A 27,853-nucleotide genomic window follows, 5' to 3' on the forward strand; every position below is an offset into this window, starting at 1 on the left:
ACAAAACTATTTAACCATTGAGGCTGTGATGACAAGCGCCAGTATAATAATAGATATGACTGACTGACTACCTATTCATAAATTTGTTGATACTTGTAAATCTGATCTTCGTGTATTTTAAGTATTAAACGGGCTGTGCACTCTCGGCGAAGTTACTTCGCCAAAGTTGACCGAAGTCCGAAGTACCCTCTCTACACACTCGTTCGAAGTGCGATACCGACAAAGAGCGGTGCGATACCGATAAAGATCTCTTTGACCAGACCGACAGATTTCGGAAGTAGAACGAAGTCAGACAAGGTTACACAAGGTGGCAATTTACACTCTCGTACTTGTTGAACCTCGATCGACTTCGGCGAGAGTGAACTGCGGGGTTAACATTGTTACCATAAAAGTGTTAGGTACCTGACAAATGACCTTTAAAAGGCATAACAATTTTTAGGTTGCATTATTTTTATCAGAGAATGTTTGTTTTTGTGATGTAGAAATAGTTTTCTTATTGTTACAATTATTCAATAATTTTCTGAGGAATAATCTTAACCCAAAGATAATCCATAAAATCTAAAAAAATAATGAATGTAAAAAATATTTTATTTATTTATAGGCGTCCCTCAAAATTTGGCGCCCCCCAAAATTTGGAGCCCCGGGCGGTCGCCCTGCTCGCCCGCTCCTTTATCCGGTGCTGGCCACAGAGGGGGTCTAAACTGTAAATAGTTAGTAGTAGAGGTAATGCCATAAAATCAGCAATAGTTATAAAACAGAGTGCTTAATGAAGCATCCTGTACATGTCATAATTAGTTGTCAACAAAAAAACTTATTGTCATTATTGATAGATGGCTGAATAAATAAGTAAAAAATTTTGAAAAATGGCACTAAACACGACCCCCTTGAAGGTGGGGTGGGGCGTTACTTTAAAATCTTAAATAGGAGCCCCCAATTTTTATTGCAGATTTGTATTCTTTACGTAAAAATAAGGAACTTTTATTCGAGACATATTATGGATAGATGGCGCTATAATCGGAAAAAAGATTGTTGGAAATGGAAAATTAAGTTAAAAAATGGAAAGTCCTCCACTTTATGGAAAAGTTAACTTAACTTTTTTTGGTTTTAGGACCTACTCTACACAACCCAATAGGTCCCCATAACACTCGAGTAACTGCAAATTTAGCAGATTTTCCTCCCTTACTGCTACAAGTACCTGTGCTGTGAAATTAAACTAATACATAAATAGGAGAATAGAACTAACATCGGCAGCTTTCGGAAAACCAACGGAAGTTTTTAGATCAGATTTTTCCATGTGCTTGAAGAGGAAGTTCTTTGATCAGTGGATGTTTCTGGCTGTAAAGTATGGAGCAGAAATATTGACCATTGCCCGAAAAGTAATAAATAAAATACAAGTGACCCTGAGAGCAATCACTCATAAACATGACTTTCAAATCAAAGAGAGGAGAAAAACTGGTGTTTTACTAATAATCTAGGCGCCAGAGGGGTCACCGTGTCCTTTTTAATTCTGATGGACAAACTCAACGGTTTCTTATGGATTTTTGGCTACTGATCACGAATTTCGAGGGTGGTTTCCGATCCGAGTAGTCAAAAAATTGTTATAAACAATTTAATTGTTTATAAATTGTTTATAAGGCCCTGGCTCATAAACTAAAAGAAATAAAAAAGAATGTTTCAAATAAAATTTGTTCGTTAATAAAAAACGAAGAAACAACCGTTTACTAAACTTAAATCTAACAGTTAGAACTCAAGATATTGTAAAATTAGTGCACAATGCAAGTTGAAAATTGCAAAATAAGTATTTTTCGAAGCTTTATCGATCGTAACTCAGCTTTTTCGCATGAAAATGAGCCTTAGAAGATCTCATTTTAAAGCTTTATTAATAGGCTTCCAAACAAAGTTTATTATATTACTGTATCTTTATTTGTTTTGATGCAAAGCTGTCTCGCCTCCTCGTGGTGCACCCTGGGTAACGCTAAATGAGCAGCAACATCGAACCGCCAGACCATCTTTCAGATCTCCTGGCGAACACATTGCAGTACAACCATGCAACAAACAAAAAACGGTTCTTCTCAGAATCATCTGACAATTGGACCAACAATCCGAGTATGCCAAATAAACATTGAAGGTATTAGCAGAAGCAAGAGCGAATACATCAGCAAGCTCCTTGCAAAACATAGCATTGACATAGCCACAGTTCAGGAAACACACACTGCTGATGACTTACAACTAAACAACCGAGGTCAAATTCCAGGATATAGATTGGTAGCCTCACTTAATCACCCACAATATGCAATTGCTACCTATTGTAGAACAGATATAAAAAATGTTAGCACCGTACATTCTTACTCATCCCAAGAACTCTTCATACTGGCAACCGTAATAGACAAGATCACAATAGTTAATATATATAAACCACCAAACGCAATATGGCCACCAGAAGTGCTTCCCTCATTCCCGCATCCATCAATATATACGGGAGACTTCAATAGTCATCACACTACATGGGGCTATAACCAGTGTAATCTCCAAGGCGAACAAGTGATTGAATGGGCGGAGCTCAAGCATCTTAGACTTCTGCACGATGCAAAACAGAAGCCTACCTTTTTTTCCGCTAGATGGCAGAAAGGCTACAACCCAGATCTTACATTTATATCCACCAAAGATGACTGCCATAATCATGCAACTAGAGAAGTTATTGATAATTTCCCAAAATCGCAGCATAGGCCGGTGATAACAACCATGGGCATCACTATTCCCATTATAAACTCAATTCCTCTGCCTAGATGGAACTTTCGTAAGGCAAACTGGGATAAGTACCAAGCACAATTGGAGAAAGATATCAGATATATTGAGCCTAAGGTAGAAAACTACGGAAGATTCGCCAAACTTATAATTAGCTGTGCTAAAAAACATGTTCCACGTGGCCTAACCAAATCCTACATCCCATGCTGGACCGAAGAATGCAAAGACCTGTATGATCAATATGAGCAAACCAGAGACCCAGATCTAGGAGAACAACTTCTAGAGTCTCTAATTTCTGCAAGAACTACCAGGTGGAGGTAAACTCTGGAAAACCTTAACTTCACGCATAGCAGTCGCACTGCCTGGAACCTGCTCAGAAAACTGGACACAGGCGCTAGTATCCCAACAACTAACTCTTCATTGCCAAATCCAGAAGATATAGCGAAACGCATTGCGCAAATCTCCAAACCAGTCATAGAAAAGGCTCATAAAAGAGAAGTACGATATCAGCTCAAAAAGATCAAAACTGCATCTCAACAAAGCCTACCCATCATGAGGCAAATAGAGACTGAGGAACTTTTCAACGCTCTAGACTTAATTAAGTGCCGCAAAGCTGCAGGAGTTGACAAAATATATCCTGAGTTCATAAAACACATTGGTCCAAAAACTCGAAAGTGGCTCCTCGACTTCTTCAACCAGATAATGAAGACGCAAAAGCTCCCCAAACTATTCAAGCAAAGTAAAGTCATCGCAATCTGTAAACCAGGCAAAGATGCTTCATTGCCCGAGAGTTACAGACCAATCGCCCTTTTAAGTGTCTGCTATAAGATCTTTGAGAGGATAATCTACGCGAGACTTTTACACTCCGTAAGCGAAAATATTCCCGTAGAAAAAGCTGGATTTATGCCAGGAAGGAACTGCAGTGATCAAGTTCTTTCTCTAACCACATTTATTGAAAATGGCTTCCAAAAGAAAATCAAAACGGCAGTAGCATTCATTGATCTGACTTGTGCTTACGACACGGTATGGAAAGAAGGACTACTACTAAAATTGTACCAGATGGTACCATGCCAATCATTTAATAAGCTAATAAATCAAATGCAGTGTGACAGATTATTCCAAGTTAGCGTTAATGGGAAAACTAGTAAATACAGAAGTTTACAGAATGGGTTACCCCAAGGATCGGTTCTATCGCCGCTTCTGTTTAACATTTACACCTCAGACGCTCCCACTACAATCTCACGCAAGTTTGTTTATGCAGATGACATGGCTTTAGGCATACAAGAAAGAAACATCGAGAACGCCCAAGCTATCCTAGAAAGCGACTTACATACTATTAGCACATATTTTAAAGAATGGGGCCTTCAGCCAAATCCCACAAAAACAGAAGTTACTGCCTTCCATCTAAATAACCGGGAAGTGAACTACAGACTAAACATAGAAAGCGAAGGGGTTACCCTAAAACATAACCCAAATCCAAAATATCTCGGTGTAACACTGGATCGTACTCTAACTTTCAAGGAACACTTACATAAAACTGCAGCTAAAGTGAAAACTCGCAATAATATCATTCACAAGCTTGCAAACACCTCTTGGGGAGCCAATGCAGACACAATCAGGACAAGCGCTCTTGCATTAGTCTATTCAACAGCCGAATATTGTGCTCCAGTCTGGCTAAACAGTCACCATACTAACGTCCTATACACACAACTAAATCAGACAATGAGGTATATTACGGGGACCATAAAAAGCACACCAAATCAGTGGCTTCCAGTTCTAAGCAACATTGCACCAACCAAAACACGACGGTTAGCTGCCCTTAAATCACAATACCAGAAATGTCAAAAGAATCCCTCATTGCCAATAAATACCGACATAGATCAGTTAAACCAGGGCCAATTGCGGCTGAGATCTCCAAACCCGCCAACAAGAACAGCAAAAAATCTTCCAAACAATTTCACAATCGATGAGCATTGGATAAGCGAATGGAACGAAGAAGTGAACAATGCACACCTACTAGGAAATCCCACAGTCAAACTCAACGGTTTCTCTCTTCCGCGTCGAGAATGGTGTAATCTGAACCGAATCAGGGCAGGTCATGGAGTGTGCAATAAATCACTTAACCAATGGGGTATCGCAGACAGCCCGCTATGTGACAAATGCAATGCTGCTGAACAAACAGTCACATTACACAAGAATGTCCAGCCACACGATTCGAAGGAAGCTTAATCGAAATCCACGAACTAACTCCATATATATATATATATATATATATATATATATATATATATATATATATTCGTCTGAACTTTACACATTGCTAAAACATACAATAGATTGTAAGAATATAAATGAAAACATTAAAGGCGGATATTGCTACTGTGGAGCCATTCCATTGCCTCAGGAGTTAGTTCGTGGATTTCGATTAAGCTTCCTTCGAATCGTGTGGCTGGACATTCTTGTGTAATGTGACTGTTTGTTCAGCAGCATTGCATTTGTCACATAGCGGGCTGTCTGCGATACCCCATTGGTTAAGTGATTTATTGCACACTCCATGACCTGCCCTGATTCGGTTCAGATTACACCATTCTCGACGCGGAAGAGAGAAACCGTTGAGTTTGACTGTGGGATTTCCTAGTAGGTGTGCATTGTTCACTTCTTCGTTCCATTCGCTTATCCAATGCTCATCATTCAACCTCTCATCTTCACCGATGAGCCCATAGAGGTTGAAGAGGGCGAAACACATTTCTAAGAGCTGGTGTTTGGATCTTCGATTCTATTCAAAAAATTTTTCCCAGCCCGAAGTAGTGGATGTGTGAATTGTTCGTAAGGGGATTTTTCCGCATTCTCTATTTCATTTGTTTGTTTTCGTACGAGTGGTCGTCCAAACCAGTACCTGTGGATCTTTTGATCACTGAGTGTGTTTCAAAGATCTACGTCTTTTGTTTTTTCATAAACATTATCTTACTTACTCTAAAGTAATTAGGGAATTAAAACTTCAGAATGGCATTGTCAGGTTGGGCGTAGATTTACGTTCCTGCTATGTCTAGGTCTCGAATGTTGTTTTTTGATTGGAATGTGTCTGAAGATATTCAACCTCTCATCTTCACCGATGAGCCCATAGAGGTTGAAGAGGGCGAAACACATTTCTAAGAGCTGGTGTTTGGATCTTCGATTCTATTCAAAAAATTTTTCCCAGTCCGAAGTAGTGGATGTGTGAATTGTTCGTAAGGGGATTTTTCCGCATTCTCTATTTCATTTGTTTATATATATATACATATATATATATATATATATATATATATATATATATATATATATATATATATATATATATATATATATATATATATATATATATATATTTGTACAAATATTTTCGACCGTACTGTGTTAAATAGTGATTTTTTGAATAACGGTAATTCGGTTAGATGAAATAAAACTCTATTTGTTCTAGGTCTCAATATTTCGTCACTATTTGGTGACTTCTTCAGGAGAAAACTGTAAATTTATTAAGATTAGATATGGACAAAAATCAAAACATTTCATTACTTACAACTATAAGAGTGATAATTTAAATTCGTTTAACATATTATATTGAACATTGACTTGAGAAATGACTGATGTTATTTTGACATATATTTCGGAGTTATGGTAACTGCAATATATTTTATGTTAATAGAATATTGTCTAATATTGAAAAAAATTTTATTTTTTATTTTTAGTGAATACGTCAAAGTAAACAAGAAAAAGTATTTGCGAAATTTTAAGGTGGAAAGGTAATAGTAGACAAATGAAAAAGGACTTGAAGTATTTTAAATTGACTATAAAATGTAATCGATGGTACGTAATGAGTTAGTGTAAGACTGGTATTCAGAACTTGAATAAAAATAAGGTAGATTCATTGTTAGTAGATTAATTGAGTAATTTGTTTGTATTTTTTAAATTTTGGGAAAGAATGTTATGAATTACTTAGAATATTACAGTAGATATTACTCAAATGGTTAGTGTCAGTCTTATAATTAATTGATTCTGGAGTTTTGTTAATATGTACCATCTCAAGGAAGAGTCGTTTTTTATAGTTGTCAACTTGTTCCAAAATTTTTACATTATTAAAATCAAATTTATGTCCTGTATTTAAGTGGTGATCTACTAAGGCACAACAGTTTTTTTTTTGATGTTGCAGTCACTTTTATGTTGAGTGACGCGTTGCTTAAGCCACTGTTTACTTTGACCAATATAACAACCTTGACATTCAATGCAATTTATTTTGTAAATTATGTTGCTCTTTAATGTATTTGGAGTATTAGCTTTAGTTTTTGAGAACAACATTGAATTTAGAAGTGGATTGTACTTAACTAATTTGATGTTGGGAAAAATTTTGAAAAGTGGGACAATCTGGTCTGTTAAATTTTGGACATAAGGTATTTTTTTGTAAATAACTGGCTGTGGATTATTAATCAAAGGTCTATTAGATGAGTTGGTGTTATAAATAAGTTTTTTTAAAATGTGTTTTTAAAAAGCAACGCGTCACTCAACATAAAAGTGACTGCAACATCAAAAAAAACTGTTGTGCCTTAGTAGATCACCACTTAAATACAGGACATAAATTTGATTTTAATAATGTAAAAATTTTGGAACAAGTTGACAACTATAAAAAACGACTCTTCCTTGAGATGGTACATATTAACAAAACTCCAGAATCAATTAATTATAAGACTGACACTAACCATTTGAGTAATATCTACTGTAATATTCTAAGTAATTCATAACATTCTTTCCCAAAATTTAAAAAATACAAACAAATTACTCAATTAATCTACTAACAATGAATCTACCTTATTTTTATTCAAGTTCTGAATACCAGTCTTACACTAACTCATTACGTACCATCGATTACATTTTATAGTCAATTTAAAATACTTCAAGTCCTTTTTCATTTGTCTACTATTACCTTTCCACCTTAAAATTTCGCAAATACTTTTTCTTGTTTACTTTGACGTATTCACTAAAAATAAAAAATAAAATTTTTTTCAATATTAGACAATATTCTATTAACATAAAATATATTGCAGTTACCATAACTCCGAAATATATGTCAAAATAACATCAGTCATTTCTCAAGTCAATGTTCAATATAATATGTTAAACGAATTTAAATTATCACTCTTATAGTTGTAAGTAATGAAATGTTTTGATTTTTGTCCATATCTAATCTTAATAAATTTACAGTTTTCTCCTGAAGAAGTCACCAAATAGTGACGAAATATTGAGACCTAGAACAAATAGAGTTTTATTTCATCTGACCGAATTACCGTTATTCAAAAAATCACTATATATATATATATATATATATATATATATATATATATATATATATATATATATATCAAACAAATGAAATAGAGAATGCGGAAAAATCCCCTTACGAACAATTCACACATCCACTACTTCGGGCTGGGAAAAATTTTTTGAATAGAATCGAAGATCCAAACACCATATATATATATATATATATATATATATATATATATATATATATATATATATATATATTTGTTTTAAAATTATACCCGTTTGAAATTATAATTTTCTTAAAAAAATTGTACATTAATTTGTTTATAAGGGTTTTAAGTAAATTTAAGCTGTAAACATTTATACTTTAATTACCAATAGTGATAGAAAAATTCAAAAGGAACATTTATTGTTCGTGTATTTATTTATTTTTCGTCAAGATATTGATATTTTAATGGCGCGCTATGAGGCGCAAAATCGGCTCACAGTCAAGTATGTAAGTATTTTTCGACGCTTTATCGATCATAACTCGGCTTCTACGCATGCAAATGAGCAAATATGTGATACCCATATAAAAATGGATCGAGTTCTTTTACAGCATCATCATTGCATATAAAACGAGCATTTATGTTGTGGCGGCATACACACAATTGACGTGCCTTGATGATGTTGCAAAGGAACTAGATCCGCTTTACATGTGGTTAGTCCACATCATATAGATAATTGACTGAAGCCTCAGAAAGTTTTAGTTTTACTGCCTACAAGAACAGAATTAGTACCACCATCTAACTGTAAAAATTGCTCTAAGAACTTATGCAGATGTAAAAAAGATGAGATTCTCTGTATATCTCGATGCAGGTGCATGAAAGATAATGTTTGTAAAAATAGTATTAATAAATAATATCAACTTACTTTTTAGTTATATTTCTGAAATATCAGTTTTTAATTTTTTTTTCTCATTTAGTACAAAAAATAGAAGACAAAGTAAATAGAATGAAGGGTGATACGAGGTACAGTATGATGATTTAATTATAAGAATTATATGATAAAATTTTATTAGGATTTTCAAAAATGAAAAACGAAGATAACCTATATACATAGAAATTATAATTTGCATCGAGAAGTTAGCACGTGAATCTTTACGCAATTAGCCAATCTCGCGCTTAAGAGCGCGCTATTAAAATATCGATATCTTGTCCCAAAATAAACCTACAAACATTTTCTTAAGCTCAAAATGTTCCTTTTGAGTTCTTCTACCATTATTGTTAATTAAATTGTAAATGTTTAAAGCTCAAATTTGCTTGAAACCCTTATAAACAAATTAATGTACAATTTTTTTAAGAAAATTTTAACTTCAAACGGATATAACTTTAAAACAAATGAAGACAAATAATTTAGTAAACTTTGTTTGGAAGCATATTGATTAATATTTAAAATAAGACCTTCTAAGGCTCATTTGGGTGCGTAGAAGCCGAGTTACTATTGATAAAGCTTCGAAAAATACTTATTTTGCAATTTGCAATTTGCATTGTACACTAATTTTACAATATCTTGAGTTCTAATTGTTGGATTTAATTCGTTTTTTAATAACGAACAAATTTTATTTGAAACATTATTTTTTATCTCTTTTAGTTTATGAGCGAGAGCCTTGTAAACAATTTATAATTAATTAAATTGTTTATAACAATTTTTTGACCACTCGGATCGAAATCCGCCCTCGAAGTTCGTAATCAGCAGCCAAAAATCCATAAGAAACCGTTAAGTTTGTCCATCAGAATTGAAAAGGACACGGTGACCTCTATTTGGCGCCTAGACTATAATTAAAATAATTACAACACTGAAATTGAACTAGACAAGCCATGTTGCCACAATCATAGATGGAAAATAGACCAAAAAAATTTTAGAATGAAGATCTAGACACGATGCTTATTTCTAGGACGACTTACAACAAGATGGTCGGATGACATCAAGCGCATTCAGCACATCTGGATTCGAGGTGCTCAAAACCGGAAGCAATAAAACAAATATTTACGGGGGGCCTATGTTCAGTAGTGTACTCAAAACCACTATTGATTATATGTAATCTCGCCCTAAATATTATGTGTTAACTATACTGTACTGTAATTGACACCATTCTCTCTATTGATAATTTATATTTTTATGTAACTTGTGAATCCTGAGAATAAAGCTTTTTTCTATTCTATTCTATTCTGTAGCCAATCAATTATGTAAATTACTACGCAGATATTTTAACACTATGCTGTACGTCGTTTATCAACCGCTAGCTCCAAAACTTACAATCAGCAATAGACACTAACTCTCTCACTCTCTCATCGACTCTGGAACGTACTCTCTAAAACTAAGAATATCCTCCTAAAAGTGGGTAAAGTGCTCATCCGCTCTAAATTAGGTTATAGTAGCATTGCTTATATGACCGCATCAAAATGGATCTGGAATCAATAAACTCTATTCATAACACAGGTCCTCAATTTTGTCTAGATGCAGTTCGTTACAGCTCATCTGAGCATTTTTTTATTGTGAAACTGATAACCACCATTTCGGGAATAGATGACCATACTTAGTCAAGACACACATTGCACGAAATTCATGGGCTGAGTCGGCTAAACGTATATTGTCACACAATTCAGACAGTAGTTGTGTTGCTTGCTATCTACCTCTGCAATCATGGAAAATTTTAAGTTCCAAGTAAGGCACGTACGCACGCACACGGTCGTGTGTCGCGAACATTGAGCGACGCATCTTTTTTTTTAGGGCATTCGTGGAATGCGCTGCGCTGTGTCTTAATACGCGGGCGTGCAATGCTGTTCACACGATACAGAAATGTGGCGTGTACTGCCCTGCGTAGGTTATGTCGAGTGTGTCTCAATATGCGCCTTGACTTACTCTTTTCTTATAGTGCATTTACCTATTTTAACCCTCTTATACTTTTCTACCTTTTATTCATAGTAACTCGTAACAGCCCTTTTCCAATAATAAGGCTCATAGGTTTTATAAGCCTAATAAAACAATACCTAATTGGTGATCTATATGTTATGATCTGCATAAGTTAATTATATATTTTTTTATTGTAGTATCTCAACCATATTCCAAAAGGTTCTACAATATGCAGAAAAGACAATCTAGTTAGATATTTAAGATGCATGCGAAAAGTATACGGTTCTATTTATGATTTCAGGTAAGTTGACTGAGTTTTATCGTAATAATACTCATATTTGATAATATTAATTTTATAGCCACACTCTTGTTTGTCGTTCCTTTCAGCTCTTCCCAGATTTTTCTCTCAAAGGGTACCCCGCTCATTAACTCCCAGTTAAAACAACCAGTCATGTGGGAAATTTGTCGATTTTGTGTCCTATTTTTCGTTATATAGGAACTGAGGTATTTAAATTCTCCTACTCGTCCTTGGTTTACCCCAAGCAATTCGATATCACCAACCGTTTCTGTTGTCAATAAGTCTAAAAGCATTAATTTTTAACAAAACTGTGTAGAACAGTTTTTACTTGAGATTTTCTATCAATTATTGAGGTTATTTTTCCTATAAACATCTCAACCATCCACCAGTTGGGGTAGATCTCATCCTCCTCCTCTCCCCCGCCCTGCTATACTAATTGTCTGAATGTTTTGGAAAACCTCATCATACTTTCTTAACTATTTGATCTACCTATATGCTGTATGGATACTTATTTCGTCACATTCTCTTTCGAGATTCATATTTTTCTGTATTATTTCCTATAATTTTCTCGTACTTCTACCAGTGAATTGTTCCGTCATGGTTTTTATGTACTTTTTATATACCTCTTGATAAGCACGTCTAATAGAAACCTCATCTTTGGTTTAAGTGCTTCAAATTATTAATTTACATCTCTTCTTGCGTTAATCTGTTAGTTGCTCCTCTATTTCGGTATCCCATCAATAGAGATTTTGTCTTTAATTTATTATGAACTCATCATCGTTAAACTTTTATTAACTCTAAATATTCCCTTATGTTATATATACAAAAAACTAAAGGAATGAGAAACTTTGGTTTCGAAAAGAGATTTCTGACGATGTGTGTTAATTATAAATAGTCACGGCGAAATCTGTTATGAATTGAACAATGTTCATAGCATTATAATGTGCATAGCACATACCACTGCAATGTGTGATAAATTTCGTTTGGATCGGTTCACTAGTTTTTGCATAATAATTTTGCAATGCAGAGTCCGCAAAAAAAATTTCAAATTTTCTAAATTATGCTGGGCTCACAATAAGCACTTTAAATTGTCTAAAATATTTTACATATAAAGAGAGACTCAAACTTTCAAACTCACGTTGAAAAATTGAAATCGGTGAAAAAGGAGATCCTATGGAATGTTTTAAAGTTATGGTGGTGGGCGTAGCCCTTCCGCACGCCGAGCCAAAATTGACTCGGTGGGCTACCCCCACCACCATAACTTTAAAAAATTCCTTAGACTCTTTAGTTGACCGATTTAAATTTTTAAAATGCGTATAAAAGGTACGGTAAGGTGGTATAACTAAAAAAAATATTTATTCAATATGCTTATTTTGGACCCAGTGTAATTTTGGAAATTTGCATTTTTTTGGAGACCCTGGATTACAAAAGTATTATGCAAAAAACCGATTCTATCGCGTTTTAGTCGTATTATAGAGTATTACTAAACTGCGTTCCACGGTCACCTTTCAGTACAGACTCTTATGAAGAACAGTGTTGCCAAGAGATTTTAATATTTATATTAAATAAATTTTAAAGTATTTTTGTACCTCACTTGGTCTATTAAATTTGTCAGTATGTATGAGAAATCTTGTAAGCTGTCAAAGCAAAGGGAATTTAGCTCGGTGGTAGCGCGTTCGACCGGAGATCGAGAGGTCCCTGGATAGATTCCGTGTGTTATCTAACTTTTTTTTATTTTTAGTATTGCTTTAATAAAAATTTTTGGAAAGTAGTAAGTAAAAATTAGTTTAATCTTTAAATACAAATAACCTGTTGAAAGTATATTTATTTCGTTGAAATCATATAATAGAAGTATAACTTCTTACGTGCGTACAAAGTACACGTTCGCTTCGCTCATTCTGCAAACTTTCACATGCGTGCCTTAAAATTGTACTTTTAATACTTATATCATAAATAACTAATAAATATAATATTAATCACAGGCTAATTATAATTAATATTCAAATGATATATCTTTCATATCGTATAAATATCTTTCATAGTTAGTGTGACCAACTAGCCCGAAAAATCCGGGACATGGCCCGAATTACGAAGTCGTGTCCCGGCGTCCCGGACAAGGCTTCCGGGCCATCCGAATTTTCAACGTTTTGGTAAAATTCTATTTTGAAATTTTGAATACGCTATTCTTCTAAGAATTCACATGAAGCTGAATTGGTTGGACGAAAAAATTCATGGTGGGTCACCGTCATTGTTATAAAGCAAATTTCATTGCAAGACAAATTGTATATTTTAAGAAACAAGCAATGTAAACAATGAATATATTTTCTTCGTTGGGGTCAATTTAAAATATTAATGGATTGATTTTTAAAGCTTTTCTTCTCATTTTTAAGTAAATTCAATCGTTCAACAAATATGATAGTAAGAAGTAATCAGCATAGTGATGTTCTGAAGCTGTTTTCCTGTGGCATGTTTGACAATTATATTTTTGATGGGATTAAGCCACAATTGGTTTTAATGATAATTACTTTTCTATATTCAGCTAAATTTATATTTACATAGAAATCCCACATCAGCTGATTTTCTAATTTTTCCTTTTTTTTTAGAACGATTTCCCGATTGGAAGTTGAAACATCAAAAACTAACAAAAATGTAATAATTATCATTACAACCAATTGTGGCTTAATCCCATAAAAATATCATTGTCAACATAAAAATGTTAAATAATAAATAAAACGATGATATTAAGTTTCTACATACATATTAAAAAATGGCCCGATTTTCATTGAAAAGTCCCGGATTTCAGGTATTTTTTTAAGCCTTGTCCCGGATTGGACTGAATTGGAGTTGGTCACACTATTCATAGTACCTATCCATGAATTACTTAAAAATAATAAAACCCACAGATTTTCAAATCAAGATGTTTTGGACTTCTGGAATATTCTATTTAGACGGACTTTAAGTTCGTCTGCTTAAAACCGGCAACACTGACCTGTAAGGTTCCATAAGTTTTATATTGGGATATGCTGCCCACACTGCAAAGTGACTGCGGAACGCAGATTAGTAGTGCAGTCACTGAAGATGGATTCCGATTTCGTTGAACCTCCATCGATTTGCATGAAAATTGATGAGTGGTTAGACGATATCTCAAGGAACAAAGGTGACATGGTGCCAACTTGCGCTTTTACCCTGTGGTTGGATGCCACCCCTACTCGAGAGAGACAATTATTTTATTAAAAATAACCCCACAATTCGATAGAGGGACTAACTCTAAGCAAAATTTATTATATAAAGTTATTGAAATAAATCAAAAGTTTTTGAGTTATTAAAGATTAAATATTTCAATTTTTCGTGAGAAAAATGCACGTTTTTAATCGATTTTTTATAAATAACTCAAAAACTATAAGATTTTACAAAAAACTTATTATTAGCAAAATTGAAGCTAATAAAGAATGAAATAGATTCCTTACCAGAAGAAACTTTTAATTTTAACTAAAAGTGAGTTATAGGTAATTAACTGTATATTCCTTTCGGCGACTACCCAAATCTAAGTATTCAAGCGCAAATTAAACATTATTTGTCAAAGTATTTAAAAATATCTATCAAATGAGCTCCCGAATAAGTTAATAGCAATTTATGCTCCAAAAATTTTTCAAAAAAATGTTTTAAAATTTTTTCAAAAAATGTTATTGTTTTTTTTTTTTAAATAACTCCGTTAGTTTTGGGATATCAGATTTAACTAAAAATCATTTAAAATCTAGAAGTAAGGGCTTTTAAACCACGTTGAATTTAATCTTTTAAACCCCTTACTTTTTTAAAAATAAAAGGTTTAATAACCGTTTAGATTTAAACGTTTCTATCTCGGGTATTTTGTAACCTACAGAAATAGTAAAAAAGGTAAAATATTTGATACAGAAAAACCTAAAATTTGTTTATAGATCATTTTTTTCTTATATTGAGTTTTTTTTTAATTATTATTAAGGCTATGGGTACATAATTCGCAAATATTTTACGTGTATCCCTACTTTTTCTGTCTTTACACGGCAAATTACGTGTAGTAAAATTCACACTGGTATGGATATGTAAACATTACTACAATGTCATTCTACTTGAAAATGTCATCATTAATTTAAAGAGATGGCTTTTGAATGTTCTTGGATAACTGTTATTTTTAAAATTGCAAATTATTAATTCAGTTAATAAATGTGATAATTTTTTCACTAACTATGTATTCAGTGATTGTAATAATTTATTTGTACAACAAAAACTAATACTCAATCGAGAATAGAGGAAAAGTGTTAAAGTGATTTTTTAATAATATATTGTTCCTATGGAACGCTTACAATTTTGAACATCTTTAATAACAAAATACTTCGATCACAGAATACATATATTATTATCCTTATGTATTCTCTGCTTGGATCTTCCACAAATAATACACAATAAATAACTTTTTATTAAATTCACGTCTTAAATAAATTATATATCAATAATATTTAATTAATAACTCAAAATATTCCCGATGCAATGTCAAATATTTAAAATTGTCACTGATTGTCAGTGTCTGACTGACACTATATGCTGACAATATTATATTCAGCTGGGTGCGTTGTAAGACAAAGATAGATTTGGAAAATATTACCACGGCATTGTGCTCATTTTTTTCAAATCCTGAAAAAACCAATAAATATTTTTGAAAAATTTAAACGCAGAATGAAAGACTAAATTATTATCGAGGGCCGAAAGTCCCTTAGAATAAATAAAAAGTTTATTTTGAATGAGATATTTGATATTAAAAATCATACTAAATTTTCTCTTAGTTTTTCACCCCTGTAACTTATTAAAATAAACATTACAGAAGTTCTCAGGGACTTTCGGCCCTCGCCAATAACGTAATCTTTCATTCTGCGTTTAAATTTTTCAAAAATACTTATTAGTTTTCTCAGGATTCGAAAAAAATGAATCCCCATTTGAATAGCATAGCAGCCGAAAATACGTACCGATCCTCTTAAAAGAAACTGAAAATTACGATAATTTGAAAAATTCCAAAAATTCCAAAATATCCATTCTAAACCGGTCAAAATTGTTGAAATCATTACTTATGGTAATATAAAGAAATTCTGGTAAGGATTTCTAGAAATTTTAATAGTTGTGGAAATGGCGTATGTTTTATTTTTCACTTTTTCCAAAAAAAATCGAAAGGGTTCTCTTATTTTCATCATAATTTGCTTAATTTTGATGCTATTAACTTCTTCTGGAGCTCATTTGATAGCTATTCCGAAGTAATTTGAAAAGTTTTTTGTAGGTATATTTTATAAAATGCATCGTTTTCCCGTTATTTAAGCTTGAATACTTAGATTTGCGTACTCGTCGAAAAAAATATACTTTCAATTACCCATAACTCACTTTGAATTAACATTAGTGTAGTTTTTTAAATGAGAATTGTATTAAATTTTTTATTATCTTTAATTTTGGTAATAAAACCTTTTGTGTAAAAGCTTATAAGTTTTTTATTTATATACGTGAATAACAGCTTTAGAACATGCATTTTTTACGAAAAAATTAAATATTTGATCTTTAATAACTTTAAAAATCTTTGATCTTTAATAACTCTAAAAGTATTGATTTATATTAATAAGTTTATATAAAAAATTTTGCTTAGAATTTGTCCCTCTATCGCTGTATGGTATTATTTTTAATGAAATAATTTTCACCCCCGAGAAGGGGTAGCATCCACCCCCAGGGTGAAAGCGCATGTTGGCATCATGTCACCTTTGTTCCTTGAGGTATCCTCCAACTACTCACCAATTTTCATAACAATCGATGTAGGTTCAACGAAATCGGAAGTGAAAACCATCAGTGACTGCACTATAGGTGGAATATAAATATGTATTTATCTAAATATCTATAATAACTAAAACATATCTAGTAGTTATATTTAAGAGGTCGAAAAAAATAAAAAAAAATCAAATTTTTGCACTTTTTTCCCAGTTATTTCTATTTTTCAAACAATAGGCAATAAAGATTCAATTTCTGGCTAGTCAAATATTATGTAAAATAAAAAAAAACGAAACTTTTACCTTTAATAACTATTGTTTTTTGTTGGATTAATATCTCTCGAGTTATAGACGTAAAAAGCAAAAATTTTCGATTCGTTTCAGATTTTGTTAAATAAAAAATTAAGTATAAGGTTTGCGAACGGCGCATGTTGAAATTATTGATACAACGTACATCCTAAAGTGATTGTGTAAATGTCTACTTATGGTCTGTTTTTTGACAAAGTTTACCTGTGCTATTAACTTACTTGGGCCCATTCAGAACACGGTTAATCTTATTTATAATTTATATTTTTCTGCAATTTATTTTCCAAGACAAGAAAACATTTTTATGTATAAAATAAGAACAAAAGTATTTATGAATTAAAATACGGAAGTCGGCTGATATGTCATGCAGATAAAAATATTTTACGGTAGTATAATCTCACGTGAATCAAAAATATAGGACTTTATTTTTATTGTTTTGAATTATGTAGAAAAAATAAATACATTTAGCTGAATTTTGTATCTTGTGTTGAAAAGTTTTTATAAAAATCATTTAAAAATTGCATGTTAGAATTGTGTCCTTTTTATTGATTTATGTTCTCTAGAAAATCAGTGGATTTTGTGGAGCTATTACGATTTTGAGAAAAATGTTACATAATAATATAATCACTGTTATTTTTTTACTTATTTTTCAATTTTAATAATAATATATTACTGTTATTTTTTTTTCAAGTATTGCAATGCTTGTATTCATGACCGGTTCACATTATTCCAGTAGAATTCATGTGCAGCATTCCAGTCGAGCGAGGAATGCCGCTGGAATAATGTGAACATATTATTACCACTGCAATAATGTGAATCCAGTCGAGTTGTCTGGAATGATGGCAACGGCGTAAGCGGGATAATTCTAAGGGGGGTTACAATTACTGGAAGTACTCTGGGGGTATGATTTTAAGCGTATAGAGCTCAAAGAACATCCTAATGGGGGGTTACAACCCGCAAACCCCCCCCTGGTTACGTCTATGAATGATGGCCTATTTTTTATTCTTCTTCGTCCATTTCAGCGCTACTGGAATAGTGTGAACGGCCTTTCCAATGCGTGAGTACACGTTAAACAGTGAACACGGATAATTTTTGTGGAGTTTAAGGGGTACAGATTATGAATGACAGGAATAATGTGTTCGATATGGTCTAGTCCAGCAATGAACTGGATTAACTCACAAGATCACTGGACTGGAATAATATGAATCGGTCATCATGTCCGGTTTACATTATTTCAGTCCAGAATTTCAGTGAAGCCGTGGAATGCCACTGGGATATTATGAACCAGGGCACAGAGCACGGAAGATAGAATTCTATTTTTCTGACGTCACAAAATGGAATTTCATAATGGAAGAGTCGACGGTTGCTAGGCAACGTGACGTCCTAAAAATTAAATTTTATTTTGCAAGCTCCCACTGCTGCACTAGAATCAGGCTCGGATCCAAGTAAGGGTAAATGGAGTCAATGGAGTCAATTGCCCCGTCCTTGAGACTTCGCCTGGTGTCGTCTTTTTTTAAGAAAGAGAATTTTACGATTGAAAATAAATGGCGGGTTTTGTGTATTTAAGAATTGTATGCAAATTTAACGTGATGCAACATATGTATCGATTGTAGAAGAAATAAATATTGTTGGTTTTAAAACTCAAGAAGTCAAATAAAATAAAAAATTTAAATTCGACATATAGAGAAGAAATTAAAAAATCAATGAATCGAAGAAATCGGGAGCAGCGAGATTTGGTCTTCTTAAAATCCATTGTCTATAGTCCAAAGGAACAAAAATATAACTGAATAAAGGAATGAAACATAAAACAGAATTCCTTCTCCGAAGTACGTGTTCTCGGTCTTACTGTATGGTGTAGAGTCTTGGACTGTGAATAAAATCGATCTACTTACCTAACTCGCCTTGAGGCTTATAACATTCCGTTAATTTCTAATTATCTTTATAGATATTTTATTTAAAATTTAATAACGGTTTGTCATTAAGGTATACTCAAAATCAATAAGATCTAATTAAAATAAACCTTTGACTGACGTCATACTTAACTAGTAGTTGGCACGAGTTCTTCAGTTGGTATTAGACACCATTCGCTGTCATGTAAGTTTGTTCTGTGAGGCTCCTCGTCTAACGACGGGAAATAATTGACACTTCGCTTGGTTAGCTAGAACGGTACGGCAGATGGTTGATCGAAAATTACGGGAATTTTAATACGGAGTTTCAAGCTCCTATAAGTATTTAGTGGAAAAATTAATAGTGTTGTTGTTTGGAAGAGCTAGGAGACAAAGTTTGGAAGATCCCGTAGAAATTGAAGTCACACCATCTGGTATTTTTTTTTACTTTTAAAAGGTTTGAGGAAAAAAAAGAACGAATATGGCCGCCATCATGTCATATTAAATTCCTATCGAATTTATTTCTGTACATTTATGAACCAAAGTTGTTCTTTGAATTTAGTATCTTTAATTCTATCCATGGTTCGAAAATATACACTCAGATGAAGATTATCTTGTCACATATCCTGTATCTATTTAATTTGTGGGGTTATGCTAACCTCATAATATTCAATTCAAATTTTACAGATTACATTCATTATTATCTAAAGTCTATTAAATTGCGTGCATTTTAGCCACCTTAAATTTCGTTCGCATTATTTTTCCTAAATTTTACAACATATTACATTATCCCATATCATTTTTATTAATAAAAAAATACCCTTTATAGAAATATTGCTTTCAGATACAAATCATATTCTGTATTAAATATTGAATTTAAAGTTAAATTCCAAATTATTGTGTCCGTAGTGTGAATCAAGGTCAAATCCATCAGTGTTTTTACTAATGATCTTCTTTTTTTTGTGCATTCTACAAAAAGATATCTCATTTCTTTTCCTTTTTTTTTTCTTTTTGCCTTTCCGGAGATTTTACATTGAAAGTAAAACGGGAAATGTTTGTTTTAGCCGTTTGGGTGAAATTATAAAGTAACCAGTCTATCAGCTCTCCTAACAACCGGGAGCAACCGTTCTAGGCCAAGCCAGGTCACTTGGAGACCAGCCTGGAGAATCTCCTCCCACGTAGCCTTGAATTCTGCACTTCGCCCCGAAGGGCACCTTTAATAATTGGTACAAGCTAGCACCATCCCTGTGCTAATTCTACTACCAGGGATTTTGGTATCCATAACAAGGACACTTTTGGGAACCATAATATAGGGTTTGTTTTGGGGACACTTGGTATTTGCAAGTTATTATTACTCTACCATCACAACACGTTAATATTTTTGTGTAATAATCAGGACATTTAGTTCAAACTAAGTTTCATAGTTTAATCACACATATTTTTGTTTCAAGATTAGGTTGCATTTTTTTCCATATTATTATATCTATAATTTTTGATAGTGTTTCCCAAACCAGTAAACTCTCTGGTCAAAGAGGTTTGAGCTCAGATCATCTTTTCCCTCATATGAGATTCTCTTTACCTTTGTCTTATATTACCTGAAATGTACTTGTACCATTTATTTATTTAATTAACTTTATATTTTTTTTGTTACTAACCTTGCTAGTCTCCACTTATCAATTTAAATTTATATATTTTTACTCTTTATTGCTAATTTATTAACTTATATAACTTTAACGTACTTTAGCCAATAATTCTAATTAATTAAACTTATTTGCTTAACTTTTTACTTAAATTCATTTATTTAACTTTTAATTATATCCCTGGACGCTATTCCCTTTGAATAGCTATCCATTTTACTTGTGATAAATTTTTAGTGACTACGCGTCGAAGCAACTGATTTTTATATATCAAGTAGACCGTAGATTCACATTAAGGAGGCTGGTGCCTATTTAACTCTTTGAGAGTTTATATTATTGTTCATTCGTTTGTAGTTTAGCGTTGCTGTACGTATTTTAATCGTACAATTATTTGGTGAAGGTTGTTATTTAACCTAGTATATGTAAGTTGGGGGTATGCTTCCTAGAAATCTACTCCAATACTAATTTAATAGGTAATTATATTTATACTTAGATAGGTCATTATTTCCCATTGTCATTTTATAGTTACATAATTTGTATTTTTCTAACTCAGAGGTTGTCAAAAATTTAAGTAGTTGTATTTAATAAATATTTATTTGTTTTTGTATACCAATTATTTTTTTCTCATTTTTGAATTTAATAATTTAATATATTTAATATTTAACAGCAGTGTAAGATACCTGGAAGTTTGGTCTATCCCAACTTCTGGCGCCCATAATTCAGTCTATTGTATTTATCTCCTATATTCTTCTATTTTTATTATATTATTATATTTATTTAATCTATTTTCTGAGCATATATTCTTATCTTAATATTTCCCTTCTTAGTTATCATCACTCTCTACTTTGATCTACTGTTCTTCGACAGGCATGCAAACGAGCCGTATCCATCCTTGAGTGTCAAGTTGTTCTCTTGTATCTCTTGCTAGCCAATTCTATTTAGTTTGCCTCTGTCTCTCCATACTTCTTCTATATTGTTATCTCCTTCTCTTCATTTCTACATCTTTCCACTTTCCTTCACTCATTTCATCTTATTATTTTAGTTCAACAAGTACTACTGCAAAGTAGTATTTTTGTTACATCGGCAGCCCAACTTGGTGCCAACCTTTTATAGGTTCTAAGACAGTAGTTCTTTTAGTTCATTTTTTTTCTTTTATTTATATTATTCCCTTCTGATATCTTTTTATACATTCTGTTCTGATTTATTTTGTTTTTAATTACTTATTAATACTTAACAGGTATACTGTCACTGCTGTATCTATTAATTAGTTGAGATTTTGAAACCTCTTTTATAGTTTGTCATACAGCTTACATTCTAGGTTGAATTTGAAACGAAGTATAAGTAACTAATATATATATATATATATATATATATATATATATATATATATATATATATATATATACGTCTTCATATCAAGGCGAGATCCGACTAAATCGAGGACAACCCGAGATCCACCAATAGGAAATTAATTATTGGAGTATATGTTTCATAACTATCTTTATTATTGACATATTAATCATGGCACACTTAGAGGGGAAAAGATTTTTGTACTTAAATTTTTCTGATAAATTTACAGCGAAACGAGATCCGTAGCTGAAAAGTAAAGGGGAGGACTTATATACGAAATTTTAGATACTTACCGATCAACGCGAGATCACACACTGATGCCAGCTCTAAAGAGTATTAGTCAAGCGATTGGAGCTCGTATTGTACTGTATATTTTCCACGATATACAGATATATAGTGGGCGGAGTAAATGCCGGCAGCAACAGCATTGTCTCGAATTCTTTATATATCTTTTAAATATCGCTTCTTTTGTGGCTTTAACGTCTACGATTTACCTTTCAGAAAGTCCCTTAGTTTTGTTACATACATAAGGGTGTGAAAAAAGAAAAAAATACTTCACAAATATTAACCATTTAATAATGATAATTATTTGAAATACAATATTTTCAAACTATACATTAATATTCTTAAAAAACACTTACTACGAAACCAAAATGTAATTATTATATTCTTAAATAATACAAATTGTTACAAAATAATTATTTAAATGATTGCTTGTTTTAAAAATATGTACATTACAAGGAAGTAAAAACTTTTATAATTAATATTAAAGTTTAAAAAATAAAATAACTCAATATGTAATTATTATTTGATAGTTTAAAAATGATTTTAAGTAAAATGATTTAAAAGATAAAAAGAAACACACATAATTTTCAGGGTCAACTCTTAATTGCATCAAAATTTGGATTTAGGTTCTACCCACCCCCACTTCAAAGTTGAATTTGTGCCGTTGATTGCTTTTACTTGGAGGGTGAAAAAATATATGTTTAAAATAAGTCCGGAAACAGATCTGACTAACTTTAAGAAACTTTTGTTCTATAGAGTTTTTTTAACTTAGGTACTAGGTTAATTCAGTAGTAGGTACTAGAGTCACTTGCGACTAAAAATGTTTACTTTTCAACAAAAAAAAAACAGGTTTTTCGGCGGTTTTTCGCAAATACTCAAAAAGAAAGTATTTTATCGAAAAAATATTCTTGGAAAAAATGTAGCATATAAAAAAACGAAAAAATGGTATATTCATAGTCTATAGAACCAGTAAAAGTAAATTTGTAGCTCATAAAAAGACGATCTTATCCTTCAAATTCCAAATCAAATATTTTAACGTGATACATAGTACCAAAAAATGAAGCTCTTTTCGGGGAAAAACCCATTAAAATTTTTTTAAAGTGTTTAAAAAAGCTTGATTATATTTTATAAAAGGTATATACGGGTAGAAAAGACAACGGAACGAATTTTCGAACGTTTAAAGAGACGACATCCCAGATGTACCAATTTCTGGACAATTGATCCAAAGACTGGACTCTAACAACGAAACAGTTGTGGATTTTCAAGTTTTCAATGAGAGTCAGAATGAAAAAACATTAGTGACATCGAGTATGATGGTTTGGAGAATTTGGCTGGTTATATCTGCCATACATTGAAGGACTCCAGTATTCAATCCGAAGATGTTTCAACGTACACGTGGGTTGATCGTTCGTGTAAGTGTCGTTTATGTAAACCATCAGACACTCTCTTGTCATATATTAAGTAACTGGAGACAATTTTTACTTTCACAGAATGGTGATTCCATTTTGGTAACTAAAAATTATTTAGAAAACCTTATGTCCAAAAGTGTAACTGTAGACTCTTCTAACAAAGCGAACAAGTTATTTTTTAGGTCTCGGATGTACTTCCGAATTAAAGAATTAAACAAGTCTCTTAACAACCTGACATTGCGTAAAAGAAAAATTATGAAAACTGCTACATAGTTGCTGTATGTACGTCTATTTCACATGCACAAAATTTGAATAAAATGCATGGCATGAAAACTGTAAAACTTATTTTTGTCTTTTCCAAGCCTCTTACTTAAATCTGATGAAATACATTATTTAAAAAGTAAAAAATTTTGTTTTTTTATCAATCCATTAAATTTATGGTTTTATTTTGGGGTTTTTCTTCCCCTTGGTAAAAATTATATTTACTAATATGTAGGCCACTAATCAATTTTTGTCAACTAACGAAATATAATAATTTTATTAGATATCGATTATATGAATATTTTTATTTTCCGGATACCAATATAATCAAGAAACTGGGAACTTTACAAATAACTGAAAATCAATTTAAATAAAAGTAAATAGTTTAATAATTTTCCTCTAAGCTATAAAAATCACTTAGTTTCTTTTAGGCATAATTCATTCATTTGTACTATTCTCAAATTTCATTCGCGTTCGTATTACGAACGCATAGACGGGATTATGCTTTACTCTGTTGCTGACGTCATGCGCCAATCGGACGAGCTTACGTAACTAGAAAAGCAGGGTGTGCATATTTCCGGGTCCCGGTGAATTCGTATCTATTTTAATCCCCCATCCTAATTACAGTCCAACTGGCAACTCTGGTGCGCAGATAATTTTTAGATAACCCATTAACTACCGGTGAATTGGTAACTTTCATTTTTTAAGTATTGTTGATAATCTAATATCGGTATTCCAGGTATTTAGCGCTGCACTCCTAGAAAATGGAAAAAATGGCACAGGAAGTGAAACCGATGATGAAAGGAAACGCAAAAGAGAAAACTTGGATGATTGTTTTAATAGAAGTAAAATTAAAAAAAGGTCACCAAGCAAAGCAGGCAACGAAAACAAGGAAGACATGGAAAATGTTATGATTACAATAATGAAAGAGCTAATGAATAAAAACGATGAAATGTTTCAGGAAATAAAACAAATAAGGAAAGAACAACAACAAACCAATAAAGAGGTAATGGATGTAAAAGCAGAGAATCAAAAACTAAAAAAAGAAGTAAAACTGCTACATGAAAGAATGGAGCAACTGGAGAAATTTAGCAAAAAGAAAAGCTTGATCGTAACTGGGTTGAAAGTAGAAACAAATGATTATAAGAAATTAAAAGAAGAAATGAAAAATTTCATAGCCCAAGAGTTCCAAACACAAATAAAACTAAGAAGTGCAACAAAAATAGGAGAAACAGTATGCTCAATAGAAACAGAAGCTCTCACGGATAAAATGAAAATCCTAAACAAGAAACGTAAACTAAAACAGCATAAAGATTGGACATCGAAAGAAAAAAGAAATACAAAAGGAAATAACTAAAATAGCAAAGGACGAAATAAGCAAAGGTAAGCAAACGAAAATCGGCTACAAGAAATTAATAGTGAATGGCAAAATCTAGATATGGGACGAAGAGAGAGAACAGCTGATAGAAAATTCAAAAAACAAATAAACAAAGAACAGCGGCTGAAATATGATATTGACATGGCAAAAAAAGACTCGGCAATGCAAACGGTTAACGAAAACAAAATAACGCACACAAAATAAAGAAAGAATCTCAATAAGAAGAAAAGAACAAAACCCATTAGAATGGGATCTTGGAATATTAGAACCATGCTGGCAGTAGGTAAGATGCAAGAAATAGCTCTTGAAATGAAAAAATACCAACTAGAAATCCTAGCCCTACAGGAAATACGATGGAAGAAAGAAGGAAAAATTAAGAAGAAAAACTTTAGCATGTATTATTCGGGAGAAAACAAACAGGGAACGAATGGTACGGCAGTTATGGTGAACAAAAAAATGAGGGAAAAAGTGATACAATTCAAAGCAGTTAATGAAAGGATATCTTACATAAGAAAATAAACAAGCCAACATCTCGATAGTCAATTGCTCTGCACCCACTGAAGAAGCAAACGAAGAAGATAAAGCAGAATTCTACGACGTCCTGGAAGAAACCTGTGAAGATATTCCGAGGAATGACATATTAATAATATTGGGTGATTTCAATGCAAAGGTCGGAAAGGAGGACTATAATCGTAATGTAGTTGGCAAAGAAACCATTCATGAAACTACGAATGATAATGGAGGAGAAATCTGCAACCTAGCAGCAGCAACAAACACATATATAGTTAGTACTGGGCATAAACATAAAAAAGAACACAAAATAACATGGATAATATCAGGAAGAATGGATGGAAACCAAATAAATCATACTCTAATTTCGAAAAAGTGGACAAAAATAGTACAAGACGTAAGGTGATATAGAGGGGCAAATGGAGGCACTGACCACATATTGTTGATAGCAAAACTTAAGATTAAAATAATCAAAGTAAATAATCATAAGGAAGGAAAAAGGAGGAAATGGAATATAGCCAATCTGAAAACGCAAGAAACAAAGCAATAATATACAGAACAACTGGAACAGAAATTGGGTCAGTACGAGCACATAGAAATAGAAGGAGAATGGAAAAACATAAAGAACAGCATAATAGAGACAGCAGAACAAATAATAGGATTCCAAAAAAACAAAGAATCGAAAGAATGGTTTGATGAGAAATGTTCACAATAAAGTCAACTGAAGCACGTCGCAAGAAACAAATGGCTACAAAGTGCCGAACAGGAACAACTGGACCAATATAGAAAAGAAAAACAAGAAGCATTGAAACTCTATAGAAGAAAGAAGAACACATGGATCTCTGAACAAATGCAAGAATTAGAAACGAATAATAAAGACAAAAAGAAATTGTTCGAATAGATAAAACAACAATACAGTACCAAAAAATCTGTCACAAAAATAAACAAAAAAGATTGGGAAAAACATTTCACGGACCTATACAAAACGACAATAAGGCATATTCAGAGGATGAGGATATGAGAGATAACAGAGGTGAAGAGGAAGGCGCACGTGCTTATCAGGAATTCATGGAGGAATTAAAACAACTAAAAGTAAACAAAACGCCAGGGACAGATGAAATCAACAACGAACTGATCATCAACGGAGGAGAGGAGCTCACGAAGCGAATGCACAAGTTAATGGTTACAATTTGGAAGGACGAAAGCATGCCCATAGAATGGAAAAACGGACACATCGCACCAATCTTTAAGAAAGGAACTCCAACTAAGTGCTGCAACTATAGACCAATTATGCTACTAAATACAACGTATAAGATATTGACCATAATTAATTATATTAATTAATTATATTAATTATAAGAAACCCACTAAATCAATACACAGAAAAAATTATAGGACCATACCAACAGGGTTTTAGAAAAGGAAGATCAACAATAGATGCAATACACGTACTGACACAAACAATTGAAAAAAGCTATAAACATGACATAGAATTACACATACTATTCATCGACTTCCAACAGGCCTTCGACGGCATATACAGAAAACAATTATTAAAAGAAATGAAAAAAATGGAGTTACCTGCAAAATTAATAAGACTAACTAGAATGACAATAAAAGACTCAACAGCAAAGTGAAAACAAATGAGGGCGATACAAATGACATCAAAATAGAACTTGAAGTAAGACAAGGAGACAGTCTGTCAACGACAAACGACACTATTTAATATCGCTCTAAAAGGAGTAATTAGGGACACAGGGCTGAAAAAGACAATTATTCAAAGCTCAACACAGATCATAGGATATGAAGATGACCTGGGACTGG

General features: G+C 32.5%; 1 protein-coding gene across 3 annotated transcripts in view; it reads left to right on the top strand.

Annotated features, from left to right (window-relative positions):
• The window catches only part of LOC114332797 (probable tubulin polyglutamylase TTLL2), a 312,654-nt gene that overhangs the window by 217,941 nt on the left and 66,860 nt on the right, over positions 1-27,853 (top strand). For 2 of the 3 annotated variants that reach the window (XM_050645643.1, XM_050645638.1), the window contains exon 4: positions 11,133-11,236. The exons of the other annotated variant lie outside the window; for it this stretch is intronic. In XM_050645643.1, the coding sequence (XP_050501600.1) occupies positions 11,133-11,236 (104 nt within the window). The remainder of the gene's footprint in view (positions 1-11,132; positions 11,237-27,853) is intronic. 3 annotated transcript variants of the gene reach the window in all.

The sequence above is a fragment of the Diabrotica virgifera genome, chromosome 1 (assembly GCF_917563875.1).
Source record: "Diabrotica virgifera virgifera chromosome 1, PGI_DIABVI_V3a".
NCBI lineage: Eukaryota > Metazoa > Arthropoda > Insecta > Coleoptera > Chrysomelidae > Diabrotica > Diabrotica virgifera.